At 40.2% G+C, this 21,160-nt stretch overlaps 1 protein-coding gene across 1 annotated transcript in view; it reads right to left on the bottom strand.

The window, feature by feature from the left end:
- phldb1a (pleckstrin homology-like domain, family B, member 1a) overlaps positions 1-18,797 on the bottom strand; it is a 38,615-nt gene extending 19,818 nt beyond the window's left edge. Inside the window, exons 1-10 of the mRNA XM_059352016.1 lie at positions 18,686-18,797; positions 16,314-16,412; positions 15,398-15,521; positions 12,882-13,052; positions 10,541-10,660; positions 7,336-8,321; positions 2,266-2,487; positions 1,820-1,951; positions 1,552-1,689; positions 929-1,057 (exon numbers count right to left, since the gene is read on the bottom strand). Coding sequence (XP_059207999.1) covers positions 929-1,057; positions 1,552-1,689; positions 1,820-1,951; positions 2,266-2,487; positions 7,336-8,321; positions 10,541-10,660; positions 12,882-13,052; positions 15,398-15,521; positions 16,314-16,412; positions 18,686-18,688 — 2,124 coding nt within the window. The 5' untranslated portion in view covers positions 18,689-18,797. The remainder of the gene's footprint in view (positions 1-928; positions 1,058-1,551; positions 1,690-1,819; positions 1,952-2,265; positions 2,488-7,335; positions 8,322-10,540; positions 10,661-12,881; positions 13,053-15,397; positions 15,522-16,313; positions 16,413-18,685) is intronic.
- Positions 18,798-21,160: the final 2,363 nt, after the last annotated feature.

Genomic DNA, 21,160 nt, shown 5'->3' with positions numbered 1-21,160 from the left:
AAATATAAGAAAAAAAAAGAAAAGAAAAAAAAGAAACATGTCTGGAAAATGCAGAACGATTTTGTTGGAGTATGTAGATCTCTACAGCGAGAAACAGCGCGACAAGCAGTTCTTCCACCATTATTGCGGTAGTGGTGTGCTGTTATACTCCACTACCTTCTCCTCCCACTACGTTCCATGATGTCGGATTGCAATGTGAATGAACGGCTCTACTACGCCATTGCAGAATCAGTATGAATGGGCCAAATGACGGCAGAGCTTGTTCAGGCACTTTAGCAGGACTTTTGCAGTCAGAAAAGAGCTACAGAAATACAGATAAAAATGAATAAGTGATGAAAAAACAAACTTTTTTTAAATTGTATTTTTCCAAACTACACATTTGGACCCTGATATAATGATTTACATGTCCAGTAGCCACTGATAGTTCCTACTGAGTGCCCCAGACAGGCTGCAGAGATGCACTGACACATTCTTGACTTTGGTGTTGTCATGGAATTTGCTTACAACAAGAAAAATACACAGAAAAGTCGCAAAAATCAGTAATCTGTAAACATGTGCATGTGTGATTTCATGGTAAAAAAAAAAGGCATGCAAATTTTAGAGCAAAGCTGTTAATGACATTATTAATTATTACCAATTAAATGTCCAAGCATCCAGAATGAGGGAACAGCAGAGATTAAGCAGCAGTCTAAACTTGCTGCCGCAGTAGCAGAAGCCTTGCTCACTGTATCATTATATAACTTTATATGTTTAGATGATGAAGAGTGACAGCAGGAAAAGAGGAAATGCACAGATTTATGAGTAGCTCTGAGTGCTTCACAACAGAGTCAGTGTTATGTCTGCGGCCGTTTCTGTGCAGATCATACAGAACTGTTTGGTATATTATAACTCACTGTTGCCAGCCAGTGGGCTGCGTGAGAACACTGACCCTGCTGAGCTGCTCCTGTAACTGTTCCCTTAGAGACAAGGGGCACTTATCAAACTGCCTCTTCAGCTCATTGTACTCATTCCTCTGCTTTTCCAGGACCTTCCGCTCAGCCGACACATTAGCCCTCCCCTAAAAACACATAGAAACACACACATATGCACGGTTGGGACCGCGTTCACACACACACACACACACACACACACACACACACACAGCACACGAGGGAGAAAAAAAATCACCAAAAACTCAAATGCATGCAGCCAAGCTATAAAGCTCAAAGGCAGTTTAGAAGAATTAGAAGAAGAGGTTAGTTTGGCAGGTGTGTTAAAGGTTGCAATGCTTTGTTAAAACGGGAGAAAATTAAAAGTTATATGCACATCTGACATTTAAGTGACACATTGAGCTAAATGTCTAATACATGTCAGGAAGATTTTTGTCTTTTTATACTCTTTAGACGGAAGACAGTTTGTGCTTTTAGGACAAACAGCTAATAAATAAGCAGTGCATGTCAGTTGAGATCTAGACTGTCTGCACATTCGAGGAGCGACTCTTTTATTCACGTGCAAGCTGTACGTAAAACACCAACAGCTTTGTGTTGCATAGTTTTAGTCCTGCGTGCCCACCTTTTCTTTCTCCTTCTGTGTGGCCTTGTCCAGCTGGCTGAGTTTGAGCTGCAGCTGAGAGATGATTTCATTTTCAGCCTCCACCTGCTCCTGCTCTGCCCGCCTCTCCGCCTGCAGCAGGGCCTGCTCCATCTCCACCTAAAGACAAATGTGGAGTCAGAAGAGTTTGGAAACCCCCAACTGCTGTCGAGCTACATAAATACTTCAAAGTGAAAGAGCCTCTCACTATAATAAGACTTTGATTTAAGAAGCTAAAATGTGTGTTGACCTCCTGTTTGGTCTCTTGTAGCTGCAGCTCCAGTTCACTGACTCTGTGCTTCAAGTCATCAACCCTGGCTAAGATCCTGCTCCTCTCCTCCTCCAGGTAGACCTGCTCGTGACTGGCTAACAGCTCTTCACACTGAGGGCACAAATTTATGAGAAAGAAAATTCAATTCAATTCAATTCAACTTTATTTATAGAGCGCATTTCATGCACAAGGCAGACTCAATGTGCTTCACAATGTATACACATAATTACAGTAAAAAAAAAAAAAACAACAACAAAAAACACAGAAAAATCAAACAAAAAATCGATTACAAATTAATTGAAGAGTGCAGGTAGACAAGCTATTCCATATTCACCACATATACACTTACTTACTCACACATGTGCACAAAATGTGGTTATAAGACTCCAAATCAGTTAAAAACACACATAATCTTCATGCATTACCTCTTGATGTGTGCTCTCCGTGCTGCTGGACTCCTCTCTCTGGGTTTCCTCATCATTCTCTCTCACTCTCTGAGTCCTGTCCACTCCCCCCGCCGAGTCCAAGCAGGTTCCTGCAGCGCCCCCCAGCAGCCCGCTCCTCACCACCTCGGCCAGCTCTGCAGCGCTGTCTTCATGGTTATAGTCTGCACACAGGTTGAGGATGGTCTCCAGCCTCTGTCGCTCCTGCAGGAGACATGTGAGGCTGTAAGCTCGCTGTCCTACATTATAGATCGTGTTGCAGATTAGCTGCAAGTGTCCTTGTGTGACATTGTCCCATTTAGGCAGCTGTCCCTCGGCCACTGGCACGGGACAACTGTAGCCTGATACCAGGAGGGCCGAAGTGTGTAGTTTGTCTCTCAGGAGGGGGTTCGTAGTAAAACCTGCCGGAGTTGTTTATGAGGGCAGAATGTGACAGACTGAGGTAAATGTGAGACACCGACACATCACCAGTTATTTGGATTTTATTTCCTGATCAGAGATGCTTTAACACCTGGAGTTTTGTGCTATTTAGTCTGTTTTTGATGCTTTTCATTCTGCCTGTATGTATCACTTTAAAAAATGTTTACCATGGCATGTTGGTGTCATTCTTTTTCAGCACAACCTCACCTATATATGATCTGATAATTATTTTTTTCACTTTGATTTCCTGGATCAACATTTTGAAAACAGAAAACACAAAAAAAAACCCATAAAATCAGATTTTTGAAAATAATGGTTTTTTTAATTTATTTTAAAAACAGTCGTGCTCAATGAAGAATTTTAAATGTTGCAAATATAACATATAAGAGGAGAACATATTGTTCTATATTTTATACTAATTATTATAATATATACTAATAATTATATATTGACGTTATCTCCGGTTTTAGCAGGGAAACACGATGCATCTTCTTTACAATGTGACGTCATAAAGAGGTCATGTGATTTGATCACACCAGCCTAATCGGGACTCCAGAGGGTTAAAAATGTTGCTGTTTTAGATTCTTCTTCTTTTTTTCCCTCATTGTGTTTTGTATTTGTTTCATATGCTACATTGTTCCAGCTTGTGGCCAGTCTTCTGTCTCCCATTGCTACAACAATGGGATGCTTGCTTTAATCTAGCAAAAAAAAAGAAAAAAACATTGCAAAATGTGAAACGATAATTAGAAATCTGGCGAGGCTGGGAACAATTGTGCCTGTTGTGAATTCTCTCTGCAGTATTGTTTTATTATTTCCACAATAACCAGACAACCACTTTTGTCTGGTATTTAAAATATTCCGACTGTTAAACAACTGAGCAATCTACTTTAACAGCTAAATTAACACTTTTCACAGTTGTTTATGCTGTTTAATTAACCCTCACAAACCCTGTAACAGTTTGGCCTCCTCCCAGTGGAACTGATGCTAAAATTAACTTTTCTATCACATCTCCTGATCGGTCACTATGCCCTTTACCTTAATTGCAGTAGGGTTCCATGTAGGTTGGGTTCAGTAAAATGAGATTTAAAAAAAAATCCTGCATAGCTGTGCCAACTGTGCTAAAAGAGCAGTGTGCCAAATGTAAGGCATTCATTTCAGTGAGAGGAAATCCTCCCTTTGTCTCTGTCATCTATAGGTCTGCTGTACAGCTCATCAGTTCTGTGTGACAACAAACCAAACACAGCTGGATTGACATTAATTGTATTTTTGTGTAGGATTATGTACCATTTAAACATACTTGAAACAGAAACAACAGAAAGCTAAGAGCTGCCCTGATATGACTAATAGACTAATAATACAGGGCTCCTTCACTGCAAAAAAAGAAAAGTTGGGTGAACTCAAAATTTCAAGGCAACAAACTTCAATAAAATTTTAAATTGGACAATTAAACTAAATATTTTAAGTTTTGTTTTTGAGTTTGCTCAACTCTGAATTTCTCTGGCACGATTGTAACGCCGCTATGAAATGTCAGCTAATGTTGTGACCACAATTTTGAGTTAGCATTGATACGCTAATGGCTACTCTTATAGCTGTAACAAGCAGCGCCGCTAGCATCAGTTAGCCACTAGCTTTCGCTAATGACTGAATTTCACAACAAAGAAATAAGAGTTATCAGAACTATTGTCCCTTGTTTTGAACCCCAACTTAAAGATATAAGTAACAACAACTCACCAACTTGTTTTTGAGCAGACAACTGGCTTCCTTTGTTGTGCTAACTTACATTATTGCCCTAAATGTCAATAATTTATATTTCCAAGTTTTACCAACTTAAATCACTGTTTTAGGCCAAAAAATACAAGTTGGCTTTTTTGCAGTGTTTAACCCTCTGAACCCCAACAAGCTGTTTCACAGCGTTTTTTTCTCTTTTTACATTTTACTCTCTGTGTCCTTGTATTTCACTGCATTATCTACGTCCTACACCTCTATGGAATCAACACAATCATGGCTAGATGTATGAAAAACAAAACTGTCTTCTGTTCAGAATAACACAGTTATAATCACATAAATCATTAAAAAAAAAAAAAAAAAAAAACGCAAGTTGAATTTCTTCCATGAATCCCATTTTAAAACTTTAAATAAAATGATATTTATATATACAACACTTTTCCAAGTGCCCACAAGTGTCATGAATGCTGGAAAAATATTGTGTCTCCACATGCTATACATAGAAAACTATTGCACACTGCCGCTGAGGAGCAGAATTTAATGTTTTTAACAGGATCTAGTTATTCCAAATGGTTTATATTTGGCGGGTTTAAATTAGACAAAAAGTGATTTTGACAGAAATATCACAATTTTTAAGCTTCGTTTTTGTTACTTTTTCTTACGGAAACTTTTGAACCTATTATGCATCACAAAAACAAATCACTTCACTATAAAAACCAATAAATATCACTATTTATCACTCGTTCACTTGTATGCATGCCATTGTTGACATCACCATCAATGCCGATGCAATATCAAAAATGTGACACACTGAAACTCAAAGATAAAAAAAAAGAGTTTACTCTCCTGTATCATACTATGATGTTTACTTTTGATACATGTGCAGGTTTTAACCCTCTGAACCCCACCATCCCAGTTCCTATGTTTTCTTTGAAAGATCGCCAAAAATGCACTGTGTATTGTAGAAAGAAAATGTATCAGTCATCAGTCCTTAAATGGATCATCAGTTATGAAAGATTCCCTTTGAAAAAGTAACTAAAAACCAATAAATATCAGTTCTTCATCTGTTTATGGCAACCTGGTCTCACAGAAATCCGTGAAATAGCCACGGATTTTGAGTTAAGCAAAATCCGTGGCTTCATATCCCGTGGCCATTGGTTTGTTCCAAGTCACGTGACTTTCAAGGTCCCAGCGGTCAGAACAAAAAACATGGCGGACAGTTCTCTCATTTTTAGTGAAAAATCAATATTTTGACTTAGTTTCTGCATAAAAATGGATTTTGATCACATTTCTAGCGAGAAATATATGTTTTATTTTCTAAATCTTCACTCAGTGAATGTACATAATCACTTTGTATGTTGGAATAGCCACGGGATATGACTGTCATTAACTTGCATTGTAGCGAAATCCGTGTCAGTTTCACGGAAATTTGAGCGATTCCGTGGCTATTCCACGGATTTTGAGTTAAGCAAAATCCGTGGCTATTTCACGGATTTCTGTGAGACCATGTTGGTTTATGGCCTTTATTGTAGACACATATTGGATGAGTCAACACAAACATGAACATACTGTATCCACAGTCTCTATCAGTGTCACTCTGATGCACGTTGTCGGTAACTCTCTTATTTGTTACCAGAAACCTCTTGGTTCCTGAAATAGTCTGTGGACACGGAGGGCCAGGAGCCCCCCACCCCCTCCGCTCCCTACGGTCCCCTCAGCTGTCAGAAGCAGGCTGGAGTGGGGGCTAAAGAATGGTGTGGGGGCTCGCGGGTGTGGACTGAGGATGGATAACAAGTATGCAGTTTGCGATCTAGTGGTGGCACAAATAAGAAAGAGCTAGTCAAAAGTTAAAGCCGCTTGTCCTTTTGATAAATATAGTGTTGAGCGAGAAGCAGCCGCGCCCTCCGCTCTGGACCTCAAGTCTGCTGGAGGAATGTTCACCCCGTGTTACTCGGGGCACATGGCCGTCCATGCCAGTAATGCTGAGATGAGCTGGTGGCTGAGTGCCAGGAGAATTAGACAAGATATCTGAATGCAGACACCGTGTCTGCCATGACAGCAGTCTCAGCACCTTCGCTTAACTGTCACGTGTTTGTTGCTCTTTCTCTCTAAAAAAAAAAAATATGTAAAAAATGTTTTTTGGTAACAGTTTGTCCACCCGGATGCAGCTGTGTCTCTGCACCTGTCAGCTTGTTATGATGTTTTTCTTCTAATTGACCAAAAATGGATTAATGCTGGTTTAAAGAATACACAAATGCTGCCTGTAAATTAATATAGAATAAGCAAACAGTCATAAAGGACAAACCATAACAGCAAATGTTTTCTTTTTATTTATGACTTCCTGAGTGAAGTTTACATCAGCATCCAGATTCGGATTGAAGCTATCATGGTGAAATTATTTTCCACTCTACTCCAGGCTATTATTGATGTGTGATTCATGTGTGAGGGCGATTTATCATTAGTTCACTTGTATGCATGCCATTGTTGACATCACCATCAACGCCGATGCAATATCAAAAATGTGACACACTGAAACTCAAAGATTAAAAAAAGAGTTTACTCTCCTGACGTTTACTTTTGATACATGTGGAGGTTTTAACTCTCTGAACCCCACCATCCCAGTTCCTATGTTTTCTTTGAAAGATCGCCAAAAATGCACTGTGTATTGTAGAAAGAAAATGTATAAACTATTGTTATCCTTGGATTTTAACTTTTCATCAGTCCTTGAATGGATCATCAGTTATGAAAGATTCCCTTTGAAAAAGTAACTAAAACGAAGCTTAAAAGTTTTAGATTTCTGTCAAAATCACTTTATTCTCATTTAAAGTGTCGCCAAAAAGAAACCGTTTGGAATAACTAGATCCTGTTAAAACATTAAATTCTGCTTAATATTAAGAGTTCACTTACCAGCTTCTCCATTTCCTGCTCGCGCAGCCTCTCCTCTCTCTGCCAGCGGTGGTATTCCAGCAGCTCGTCCTCGTTGTCACTGATCTCAGAGATGCTGTTTTTGCGTTCTCGAGTGTATGGTTTCACAAGTTCCTTGCTGGAGGTTCCTGTCATGGTCATGCTGGAGGTCTTTCTTTTGTTGTGAGGGCTGGTGAGAGGAGATGAACTCGACAGAGAACCTCCCGGGCCGGCCCTCAGCTGCCGGCCTCCAGGCTCCCTCTCCAGCCCACAGAGTGGGGACGGACCCTGGGCGTACAGCGCCCTCATGGCTTCTGCTTTTGACGTGAGTTTGAGGCCCTGGGAGCCCTCTGGTTTCACGGTCAAGCCCTGCGATCCTGGAGGGCCCCTGTGGGACATGTAAGGGCTGAGAGGAGGAAGTTCTCTCAGGCTGGTGGACCCAATGGGCTCTGGAGTCCTGAGCCTCTGGGGGACTTCTACATTATCTCTCATTGGACTGGGGGATCTCTTCTGTAAGGAAGACCCTCTTATTCGAGGGCTGGATGGAGCTGTCGGGGAGAATTTGAGAGGGGACGGTTTGTGACTTGTGTTTTCTGAGCCCCTGCTAGGCGTGGCTTCTGCTCTCACACTCCTAAGAAGCTTTGGGCTCTCCTGGGCCCTCTGACCACCACCAGGACCACTCGAGGCCACAGAGAGCGAGGTCCGGGGATGGGGGACAGGTGTGTGGTTGGTATAAGCGGACCGTGTAGGTACTGGAAGGGTTTTGTTGCAGATGTTTGGGCCCAGAAAGCTGCTGCTGTTTTCATAAATGGAGTCTTCTGTCATGGAGCCGTTTCTCCCATTGAGCATGTTTGGAGCAGAGGGCTGATGTTTATCCGGTCCAGCCTTCAGCACCAGAGAGTCCTGCAGGTTCTTTGCTATGTTGTTGATTTTGGAGTCGCCGTTGGTTGAAAAAGACTGATGGTTCCCGTTCAGCACACTGTGAGAGTCTGCAGAGAGGAGACAGAAACATTTGTGCATGAGCATTCCTCCTGAATAAAGGAAGAGGACTCTTGGAAAGACAGTTGCAAAAACACACATAAACAAACAGAGAGGGGGGGTTCAGTGCTGTGGGAAAAAAGGTCCTTAAAAGGCCAAATACCAATCAGCGAACTCTGGGTTTGTTAGTGCAGAAGCGCCTTAAACCTATATTCTTTGTAATGGCCAGCAAGGGACGACTCATTATATAGAGGTCTATGGGAAAACGAGCCTACTTCTCACTTAATAAACATTATCATAATTAGTTTAAGGCCTCAATCAATAGTTTCAAGTTTTCTTCAATACAGCATGATGCTCATTTTGTAACTTATGGTCATAAGCAGGGTAAGCTTGAGGAGTGCAGAATTATTATTATTCCAAACGGTGTATTTTTGTTGACATTTTAAATGACTTGTAGAAAAAAGTAATTTTGACAGAAATATCATAATTTTAAGCTTTGATACTTTTTCTATTGAAACGTTTGTAACCTCAAAGTTTTTACAGTTTCTTTGAATGATAAATGGTGTATTTTTGTCAATAACTTTATATATATTATTTATATATTATAATCAAAATATATGTATAGGGATATCTATTGCTAGGCATATGGTACCTAGCCTTGTCTGCCTGGTAACCAGTATATCCTCTCCAGCTCCACCCTCTTTTATATGAATATGGTCGCTGCTGACTAAGAAAATAACAAAAGAACACAAAATGCCAAACCCGAGGCTTCTAAACTGAAATTCACAAAGAAAAAAGTGATGTCACAGTGGCTACATCCTCTTCTTTTATACTGTCAACAACAAATAAACATGCCTGAACACACACTGTGTCCCGCTGGCCCACTTTAAATAGTGATAAATGTTTGGGAGCACATGTTCTCCTGCATGAACCAAACCCAGCAGTCTGGATGTTTTGCTCCTCACTTGTGTTGTAATCCTACAGGGATCTGGGGCTGCTAAATATAAAAGCTGCAGCGGTGTACCTCATTCAGAGCAGATGAAATCAGGGCCTGGTCAGGAAAGAGTGGGCCATACACACTGGGCAGGGTGTGGTGGCTCTTACTGCACAGTTTCAGGCTCTGACAGCCAAAGTAAGGTCAGAGGAGAATGGATTCTAAATATCATCGACAGTCTAAGCACTTAACGTGCCAGAATAATATAACATCATCTCAATGTAACTGGAGGAAGAAAAGGTTACAACAATCCTTTGTCACAATGGGGTCACAACTTGGAAAAAATGAACTAACAAATGAACTAGATCAAAATGTAGGCCGCAGATAATTAGCCCTGAACAAGCTATTTCTGCATCCTGTCAAGGATAATGACCAATGTTTCAGTCAGATTTCAACATCAGTTGTTGCTTGAGCTGGTAAAACTGGTGGCAAATTTAAGTGGCAAAAAAACAAACACAACTTTTACAACGTTTTTCTTTGCTTTTAGCCTGAAAATGTCGGTTTATTGTCAAAGTCAGATCTGAGTTCAATATGTAAAATGTTTTTCATCATATGTCATCTTTGTTAGGATGTAAGCCCTGAAACATTTATACTTTGAACAGCTACTCATGTACAATGTGTCATTGTCCCCAGAGGCCGATGTCTCAGCATTAACGGGAACTTGCAGCTACTTGATTCGTACGCTAAGATAGCAGGACGCCACTGTGACTAAATATCCATCAGCCCCAACACATTTGCTCTGCCCAGAATAGCTACCAAGGAAACTGTACAACCTTCATACATACCAGCTTATTTCTGGGTCCATGATTAGTTATTATTACTGACTGCAGCTATAGGTGATTAACTCTCTGAACCCCACAGTGCTGTTTTCTTCAAAAGATCGCCAAAGATACATTGTTTAATATTGGGGAAAAAAAGTAAAAACAGGCATTATTGTCACAATTTGAACTTTCAGACGAGCTTCGAAAGGATCATAGATTGTTAAAGTTTCCATTAGAAAAAGTAACCAAAATGAAGCTTAAAATTGTGATATTTCTGTCGAAACCACTTTAAAAAAATCATTTGAAATAATAGATCCTGTTGAAAACATTAAATTTTGCTCCTCTGAGACACTATGAAGCCATGATTGATTCTGCTGAGACGAACCGTCACGTGATAAATATTCACTGAAAATCTGTTTACACAGAGCAGAGAGGAGAGGACAGAGGGTCAAACAATCGGAGTTAGGTGACTCACCTGCAGGGAGAGTTCTTGTGGTGCTTTGGCTCCCTCCAGGCAGCATGCTCTTCATCCGCAGTGCCTCCTCCGGATGGTTGAAGCGGAAAAAGACTGACTGACCAAAACACAGCATGCACCCTGTCAGGAGAGAAGAGAAGAGAAGCTAGTTAACATCTTCAGAGAGTTTTAACAAACTGCTACACAAGATTTAACTGACTGACAAAATTTGTGCCGATGCATGGTTGTTGCTTTTTTTCATATTAAGCAAACTATCAATAACTTCAGCCTTCCATCTGAATGACTTAATGAATGACTTGGTTTTTTTTTTACAGGCCACAGTACACAGCTGCATGTAGGCAAACAATTTGATGACGATGCCCGTTTTAATGCAAGATTTATTTCAACATGCCACTTGAAATGTGATAAAACCAGGAGATTAAAGAGTGAAAGCAAGTGTCCAGCATGGAAGAAACAGGAACACAGACACAACAAAGCGTCAAAATCAACTTTTTTTGTTCCATTTATCCTGCAGTCAACACTAGGATTTGGTCCATTACAGGAAGTGTGTTGTCTTTTAACCTGGCATAAATAAACAGGCTAGTTTAACTCACGTGTAATTAACCAGTTAGTGAAATCAACTCCTTCTCATTTCCCTGCATTTCCGTTTGTTATGCTCCCAGAAGTTTTGTTTGGCTCTGGATATTCCACAGAGTTTAATATTTCATCCTTCAGTGTGAAGTCAGAGGTCCATAGTACTGCAACATGGTTCCTTATGATATAAATGAGGCAGTTTCCTCAATTCCTGTGTTGTTTTATTTCACGAAAGTCCTTTGAATGAAGCAAAGTCTGAAGTATTCTTGTTGAGCAGCTGCTGCCTCCACACACGCCGGCTGATTGCTCGGCTTCAAATGACATTCTGGTGTAGCTGCTGGCCTGGAGCCCTGGACAGGGGCCTGACGGGGCGGGACTGTTGCCTTTTTTATGGCAAGTATGCATGTTACTGGAAGAACGTGGGAGTGTTGTGTTGTTATGAAGGTAGACAGTGTTGTTTCCACTTTGTTTTCTGTATATTTAACACACAGTATGTAATAGTACAATGCATTTTTATTTAACCCTCTGAACTCCACTGTCTTGTTTTCTTTAATAGATTGCCAAAGATACACCGTTTATTGAAGAAAGAAACAGAAAAAACAGGTATTATTGTCAGAATTGAACTTTCTGACTCAAATTTCCGTGAAACTGACACGGATTTCGTCATATCCTGTGGCTATTCCATGGATATTTCTTCCTATTGGTTTGTTCCAAGTCACGTGACTTTCAAGTTCCCGGCGGTCAGAACAAAAAACATGGCGGACTTCTAGCGAGAAATATATGTTTTATTTTCTAAATATTCACTCAGTGAATGTACATAATCACTTTGTATGTTGGAATAGCCACGGGATATGACTGTCATTAACTTGCATTGTAGCGAAATCCGTGTCAGTTTCACGGAAATTTGAGTGATTCCGTGGCTGTTCCACGGATTTTGAGTTAAGCGAATCCGTGGCTATTTCACGGATTCCTGTGAGACCAGGTTCTTCTGACAGTCCTTGAATAGATCAAAGGTTATAAAAGTTTCTGTTCGAAAAAGTAACCAAAACGAAGCTTAAAACTGTGATATTTCTGTCAAAATCACTTTATTCTACATTTAAAACTTCACCAAAAATAAACAGTTAGTAATAACTAGATCCTGTTAAAAACATTAAATTCTGCTCCTCAGAGACACTGTGAAGCCATGATAGATTCTGCTGAGCTGAACAGTCATGTGACAAATATTCACTGAAAATCAGACAGAACTGCTGGCTGATTTACACAGATCAGAGAGGAGAGGACAGGAGAGGCTATAAGTAGAGGTTGTAAAATGTAAATAGTTCAAAATGTATAGCGTACGTATACTAGCTCTGTATACGCCCTAAAACAGCTTTGGGTGATTGGTAACGCTTTATAATAAGGTCCTTAATAACCATTAATTAACAAGTAATAAGGCATTGTTCTCGCTTTAGATCCGGTAGTTGCAAAAAGCATAGTTAACTTATAGTTAACTTATAATAGATGAGCAATAAAGTATATTTTAATATCAATAAGCAAACAAAATAAGATTAATAAAGGCATGGCAAAGACATAATGGGTGGGTCATGGGTGTTTGTAATGCCATTATTAACACTTATATAAGCTTATAAACACACAATAATGTTAATAAGCATCTTGTAATGACTTACAAGGGCCTTATTACTTGTTAATTAATGGTTATTACAAGGACCTTAATATAAAGCGTTACCGGGTGATTTAATACAAGTTGCAAAAAGGACCAACTTGCTACCTTGAGTCAGGCGGTAGGGTTTGGTGACGGGGAGGCCGTCTACAGAGCACTGGTTTCCACATGGGTACAAGGTGATGCTGCCCGCTTGGTTTTCGATGTAGCAGTGCTGAGCTGCGATGCCGTGGCCCTGCAGAGGGATATCCGTCTCCTCACTTCCCAGCGTGGTTCTCCCTGCAACAAGAGAAAACATTTTCTCTGCGTCAGTTACAGGACACGCATGTGGACCTGTGAATACTTCTGTAAAGTATTCTTAGGTTGCATTTCAAAGGAGCCGGGTGTCATTTCAGAGGGGGTCAAGGCCACGGGGGCGGAGTCACAAATGTAGTCGGCACGGGATTAAATGTTGAAAAACAGGTGTCAGTCTCAGACGCTTGGCCTGGCAGATGAAAGATGTCTTAATTAATATCACAATAATCTATTTTCTGTAATTTTTTTATTTTCAGTTGTATTTATATTGCTGTCTAAATGCAAGAGATTTAACTTTAACTCTGTTTATTATTCTGTTGTTGCACAGAGACAATCCCAAAAGATTTTCCTCTGGTGTGATACACTCATCTCTCTCTTCTTCTGTGGTTTCTGGGCTCAGAGCAAGACAAATGCTGCAAGAAAATCCCAGACGAGGGTGTAATTGCAGCTGTGGCGCTATATGAGTAACAACAAGATGGTTATAAGGAAAGGTGTCATCAGTTTTTGTTAATTCATCACCCATGACAAGTTGTGCTGCTTACTTATTAAAGAACAACTGATTTATTCTGAAAAATGTGCTTATGCAAGTGTCTATACATGCTAACAATAACACAACATAGATTATAGACCTTGCAGACAGTAAAGAGATGTCTGGGCTTTGTAGGCTATAGTTTAAAAACCACGTTGAGGTTCCTGATCCACAGTTATAGTGACAGAATGATGGTGCAGCCGGATGAGGCAGGACTGCAAGCTGTTACCGAGGTAACAAAGACCTCATTCAACAAGGACAATAAGATGTATAGATTATATAGCACTAAATAGTTCAGATTCATTGAAGTGGGGTTGTATCAGGCATGGAGGCAAACCAGGAAGTACATTAAGCTGCATTCCACCAAAAAATTCCAGCAGGGGGCGCTGACGGCGGCTGCAGAAGCATTTCTGTCCATTCATTCCAATACAAAATGAGAATACTTCTTATTTGATTTATAACCTCAGAAATTATTTTTGGGACAACACTATGGTCTCAATTGCTAGCAAGAAATCTTCTGCAAGACAATTTGATGTTAATAGTGTAAATAATGGCCCCATTTAGAAGAAAATAGAAGATAAAGAATCGTATGATTTTGTATGACTACCTTTGATTGACAGGTGGCTAACAAGGCCGTCATCAGGAGAGAAGCAGAACAGTGCGCATCTACGGCATTGTGTCAATAATGTTTTAAAAAGCACGTTTACCGGTTTCGTCTCATAACTTATTTTTCTTTTTTCACTTAATGACACTTAATTGAACATTTTGTTCATTAAAAATGTCTTGTTCAGCATTTGGTTGGACTAACAGACACTCCAAGGAGTCGCTGCTCAGTTTTCTGAGGTAAGTAACGTACATTTGTTTTTGTTTTTTGCTAGCCAAAACTAACATCCCAGTTAATGCTAACATGAATTAGCAGCGGCTTCTCTCAGTCAGGTTGAGGTGTAGAGAGGCTGTAGTCAGTGATCAGATCCCTCTCGTTCCTCCACAGTCCAAATATGGTCTGCTCCCCGTTTCCGGAAAAAAGATGGCGACGCAAGATGGTGACAAGTGTAACGCCGAACTTCCAACGGGCAGTCCACAAACCAATGGGTGGCATCATGGTCACTACGTCCATTATTTATATACGGTCTATGGGTTGTATGAAGTACTTATCCATCGTCACTGTACATTCCTGATTAGGAAAAAGTTTTTGGAAATCATAAATAAAACAGAATGCAAATTTAATAACCCTTTGTATTTTAACAATGTGTTTTATATTCAAACTGACTAATAATATTTTTGCTGTCAGACAGCCCTGTTTAAGTTGATGTGGAAGGAACTGGCACCATTATCTATGCTCTCATCATAGTCACCAGACTCCACTGACCATAATGCTGGTCTTCTGCTGCTGCGATTTTTTGGTTATTTTGTGTTATTGCATGACTCCAAAGTATCCCTTTAAAACACCAAAGTCATACAATAATGAAAACAAACGAACAGATTGAGGCAGTGGTAGACCAGTGACTCATGCCTATGCAAGGTAAAATTATTGTTTTTGTCAATGGGATCTGGTAGCTTTGAAGACAGTAAGCACTGGCTTCAGTTCCCTGTCTGACAGCAAGGTAAAATGGTGAAAATATTCTAAATATAGCGTAAACTGAAACTGATGTTGATGTTTTTTAGGTGGCCCAAACACATTTAGCTGCTGCCCCCGTCCACTGCACGACATCGTTTTGCTTCTGTGCTAGTACTCTGAACTATCCCTTTAATAACCGCCAAGCATACACACACACACACACACACACACACAGATGTTCACCTTCAGGCAGCGGTAGCAAGGTGATGGCTGTGCTGAGGCGTCCACTTCCCAAACTAACCAGGTGGGGGCGCTCTGCCTGGACTTTCAGGGACTTGCCTGTCTCAATCAGGTCTAAAGGAGTGCTCTGCCAGAAAAAAAAAGATTAAAAAAACAAAATTACACGATTCTGAACCTACTTTGACAAACAGTATATCAACCATACACTTAAAAGTGAAAACTACACTGCAAAAAAAATTTTTTTTAAAGTGTACATTATATTTTCCTTTTTTTTCCTATATTAAGTACAAATACCATAAAAAAGTAAATTACTTTTGTTACAAGTATCAACCATAAAATGAAATAAATGTAAATTAGTATAATGGGACATTGTAGATTTTTTTTTGCAGTATTATTCAATTTCTTAATGGTCTTGAATGTTAAATTACAGTGAATTCTCTGTAAAAATATGTAAAATACACATCATATTATCCTGTATAAGTTACATGATTGAAACTAGCTCTAATTCTAGCTATTCTATCTGAAATATGTCTCTTTTTTTAAAAAACAACAATAAGATTTTTTATGGATACTGAACATGGTGAGATTTAAATGAAATAGTCAGAGTTAATTGCTAGTAATAGAGAGTAATTAAACAATTAGAATCCATATCAGAGATACAGAGCAAAAAAAACATTTAGTGTGAAAATATATCCTAAAAAGGTAAATAAACCCACTTTTACTGCAAACACTGATTGGCAGATTCATTTATTTGATTTGAAGCTAATTTGTTGTTAAAATCACTCTTGAAACAATCTTAAATTCTTTCACAAATCATTCACTTCTAAAGTATATTGAGTATTAAGCTTATATGGAACATTAATTAGGTCCATTCCTTTTGATTTAGCAGTAAATCAGCTGTGAGTGAGAAATGGCTCACCTTTAAGAGCTGGTGCGTCTGTCTCCCATGATCCACTTTCCTCCTGCTCACGCGCTCCATCTCGTCCTGACTGTCAGGTTGATCTGACACATGAAGATCCTGCAGCAAACACACACGCAGAGAGAAAGAGAGGGAGAGCAGGGCATGAATGGGAGCGTTGGGAATACTGCTACTACAGTTGTACTACAATGAGAACAGTGCTTTCCTTAGAAACCTCCTGCCCCACTTATAAGCCCATGTGACCCAACCATTATACTGGGTAATTGTTTCACCAGGACCAGCGAGACAAAATGCTCCATCAAGAAAACTGGCATTGATTTATGCCTCAATCTAAGAAAGATGATTACGTTTATTACATGCACATCATGCTAATTGTACTTTTGAGACGTAGCAGAATGCTTCTTCAGACCATGTGAGTCACTGTGACTCACATACAGCTCTTACAAACACAAACACACATAAATGTTTGCTCCATGTTTGCAGACAGATGCTGCAGATTAGATCCAGCTGTCGGCTCATCAACACTCACATCAGACGAGAAGGGAAACGGCACCAGACGGACCCCAAACAATCGCACACAGACACATAAGCGGCCCAGATGACTCACCATATTTTTCTGCTAAAAGCTGCCATCCGCGTCTTTCACTATCACCCACATGGGTTTGCTCGTTCTGGCAACAATTTAGTATCAGCTCAAGCATTCCAGGCAGAACTGAAATAGACAAAACTATCTACTATCTGGTGTCTGTTGTCTACAATAGCCTATCTAGTGTTTAGGGCGTGTTTTTATGTTCTTTTTACATTTTACTCACTGTAGCCTTGTATTTCACTGCAATATATAAATTCCGCACCTTTTATGAGATCAGCACCAACAAGTGTGCAGGTGTGAATTTTTAAAAATTAATTTATATATACAAAAGTGCCCACAAGTGTCATAAATATTAGAGAAAAAAATTGCGTCTCCATTTGAACTGTTTGCGTTTACCTCTCCTCTCAGGTCTGTGTAAACAGCCTGCAGTTCTGTCTGATTTTCAGTGAAAATTTGTCATGGTCCGTTCATCTCAGCAGAATCAATCATAGATTCATAGCGTTGCTGAGGAGCAGAATTTAATGTTTTTAACAGGATCGAGTCATTACAAACGTTTTATTTTTGTTTTTTTGTCGAAAAGCTCATATTTCGACAACTGGAAAGTTTGGTCCATAAGTGTTGTGGAAGTGAAGTGGAAATTTGTAGCTCAGAGTATGAGAAAAAAAACTAATTTTGAGGAAACCTCCTTTAATTATATATATTGTAGGCCTCCTCAGGTGAACAGAGTAACACAAAGAAATGAACTAATAGCTATCACATGGAAACTTCTACGTAGTTGATTAGAGAATTTTTCTCTCATTTTTCAACTTAAAGTTTTCTGAAATTGTATGTTTCAATGTAGAAATGTAAACCTCAATGTGCATTATGGATGTTTTTTTTCCCATCTGTCTGAAAGTCGGCAAAAAAAAGCCCAAAATCTCAAAATAGACTAAATGCAATGTTTTGGCATGTAGTGTCTGGCCTTAATTTCCCAGCAGTCTGCATGTCAGGAAATGACCACATCAGCCCATGACTGTTGCATCACTAATCAAGTGATGTCAAATTGAAATTCTTGAAAGGAGCCAAAAATCATCCACAGCTGCGGGAGCTCCAAGTTTAGCCCCGGTTGAGACAACAGCGTGTTCTATCAGCGTCTGATGTCACTCCAGACGAAAGCCGCCGCGTGAACCCACACATATCTGACAATCCCGTCCAGTGTGTGAGCCTCAGAGGACCCAGTGACACAGAGAACAGACCGTCCCCTCTGTTCACCGCTGACACTGGACCCCTCACTCCTCTGCTGTCAGCCCACTGGCTGTCAACACTGGCCCTCTTTGAGCCACGCAGTCAGACACAGGACAGGAGAGTGGGCAGGGTAATGTGTCCCTGGCTGTCTGACTCACACACACACACACATGTGCACACATATGCTGCTTCTCCCACAAGCCTCAGTGATTTAACATACACACCCAGGCCAGAGAATAGTTTTAGTGCTTGCAAATGCAGGCCCTGTGCGCTGTAACCTGTGATTATGGGGGCAGTTATGCCCTTCAGAGCTGCTATGAGCTTCTGAAAATAGACACCACCAGCCACGCAGTCTGGGCTGCTACTTTTAAAGTGAAATGCTGAGAGTGAACACTGACAAAACTAATTCAATCATACATTTAAAAGACGAATAAAACAAAAATCAAGCATTATTTTAAGAAGGAAAAGTAAAAAAAAATTAAATAAAATTGGAAGAAAACAAACTACAAATACAAAAGTGCTGCGAACAAGCTGTCACTGACATTCATGCAGCTCTTACCATTTCTCTGCACTGATAGAGTCCACACAGCAGCCAGGTCCATGAGTTAGTCTGATTAATCCATAGAGCAGTGTCCACATTATTGTTTACGTCTTGCTCCTAGCTTTCTTCATTCACTCGCTGAGTTCCTCTGCTATTTCCCTCCTCCCTACCCTTCTCCTCCCCATCCCGGTGCAGAGTTACAGACGGGGACTGCCCTACCCTGCCCTTTAAAATGAGCCATTACATCTCAATAAAACACCCTTTTTTAAATTACTTCCTTTCTCCTTTTTTGGCAGATAAACCTCCAGTTTCCCCATATGAAGTGAGGCGTTGGGGCCAAAGTTCAGATCCTCCTCAGAGAGTCCCTGAGTTGTCTTCACTCCTACAGGATTGCGCTTGATTGAAAGATCAGATGGACCTCACCAGGAGTCCCTTCAATGCTGTGAGTCCCTCCAGCCTGGCCTATTGGTAAAGCAGGTGTTAACAGTCTGACCCAGGGAGGAAATACAGCGAGGTGTAGGAGTAAAGAGATGGAAAAGACCTTGTGTCCTCTGACTTCCTGCTCCAAGCTCCGCTGATGTAACAGTGGGTATTTCCACTCTGGAAAACTGTTGAATAACAGTTTATGAAAATATGACTAAGCATGGTGGATTATAACACGCCCACTGTGCTTTAAACATCAGCGCTGATCAGGATAGAGAAATACTATGTTCCACAGGAAGCGAGCAAACACATGTGGGCCATCTTTTCAAACGTCCCTCAGGAACCACTTGGCCTACACAGACACACAGAGAGAGTGGGAGAAAGACTCCACTATTGATCTCTCAAGGCTTTTCCCATGGTCAGGGGCCAGAGAGGAGACTGAGGAAATGAAGCAGATGATGAGTCACTAAGGAAAATAAAAACAAACAAACAGAGGCAGCTAAGTAACCAGATGGACTTGAAGCAGAAGTCTGCAGAGAGGGTTGGTGCTCGGAGGCAGTCGGCCACAGTGATGATGTGGAGGTTACAGCTGAGAGAAAGATTGTCCTTTAAATGGGAATTTTGAATGTAGATTAGTCATTCCAGCTTCAGCAAATATAAAAGCAGTGTCAACCCTTTTTAACCCTTACTCATTGAAATACTTGCAAATTCCAAATTTCAACCCAAGAGAGTACTGGAGGATATTGTGTGTGTAAAAAAAACATACGGACCTGGGGGAGGGAGGTAATATTTTGAGAAAAAAGTTACAAATTTATGAGAAAAAAATCTCAAATTAACGGTAAAAGAAGGTGACAAATTTGTGAGAAAAATTTTTCAAATTAATGGTAAAAAAGTTGAGGAGATTAAAATGGCAAATCTACGAGAAATATGCGCAGATTTATGAGATTTCAAGTGGTGAATCTGCGAGAAAAAATATTTTTTTTTCATTTTTTTTCTCGTAAATCTGCAACTTTTTTCGCACAGATTTGCCACTTTAAATCTGTTAAATCTGCAAGTTTTCTTCTTGTAGATTTGCCACTTTAATCTAGTAACGTAGCCTGATCTTTGCTGATTAGCTGGAAGAAATCCATGTGGTTCTATGACCTCACAAAGAGACATTGGGACCCAATTTTGGTACCCACTGAAGTTACCAAATATAGTTTGGCAGCTCTAGTTTCCCTGTATACATGGTCTTGGTTGTGAGTTTGAATGTAGAGAGGCCTCAAAAGTAAAGCAAATTGTAGGTGTTGTGGAAGCATTATAAAAGTTCACAACAACAGTACAAGAAGATTTGCCAGCTGTGGTGTCCTAGTGTGCCTTCCAAGCCTTGAATAATGTGTCTGATGAGTTGTTCAGATTGTGCAGTTTTAATGCCCTGCAGATACACACTGATCTATACTGTCTACCCTGACTGGAGCATATGTCTGTTGGTCTATGCAGGATGCCCGGACATGACAGCAGGCAGGTGGGAGCATGTGAAAGTGCAGTCAGGTACCAAAATCAGCAGGACACAGTCAATGAGGTAGAAGCAGTTTACATTAACTCAGCAAAAATAATATGTCTGTCTGATGAAAAAAACAGCATTCACCTTCCTGCTCACATTAATTTAGGTAACAGGGATTTCCTTGCCCTCAGCACAGTCAGCACTTCCTCTCAGCGGTGCACAAATCCTGCATTTTCTACTAAAACTGACAGGCCAAAATATGACCTTTGCCCTAAACTTGACCTGCCTGTAGTTATTTGAGTGGTGGAACTTGTTGTGGCTGGAAGCAATGTTGCATGTGAAACTCAATGGAGGACAAAAAAGATCCTCATCCTGAGGGAGGAATGTGATAAAACACTGATTCTGAGACAGGTTTATACAGGTTATCATCATCTATTCTACAGGAAAGATCCAAAGTTGCAGGACATTCTGGTTTCTCATTTTTCCAACATTGTCAGAAATAAAATTACCTGTCCTGTTATTCACAAATCAACACCTTGACTCCCTCTGAATCCCAAGCCAATTCAGGGCGTTTTTTGAATTCCTCT

Source organism: Centropristis striata, chromosome 15, assembly GCF_030273125.1.
Source record: "Centropristis striata isolate RG_2023a ecotype Rhode Island chromosome 15, C.striata_1.0, whole genome shotgun sequence".
NCBI lineage: Eukaryota > Metazoa > Chordata > Actinopteri > Perciformes > Serranidae > Centropristis > Centropristis striata.
The sequence above is the reverse complement of the archived record's forward strand: the minus strand, read 5'-3'. Positions and strand labels throughout refer to the sequence as shown.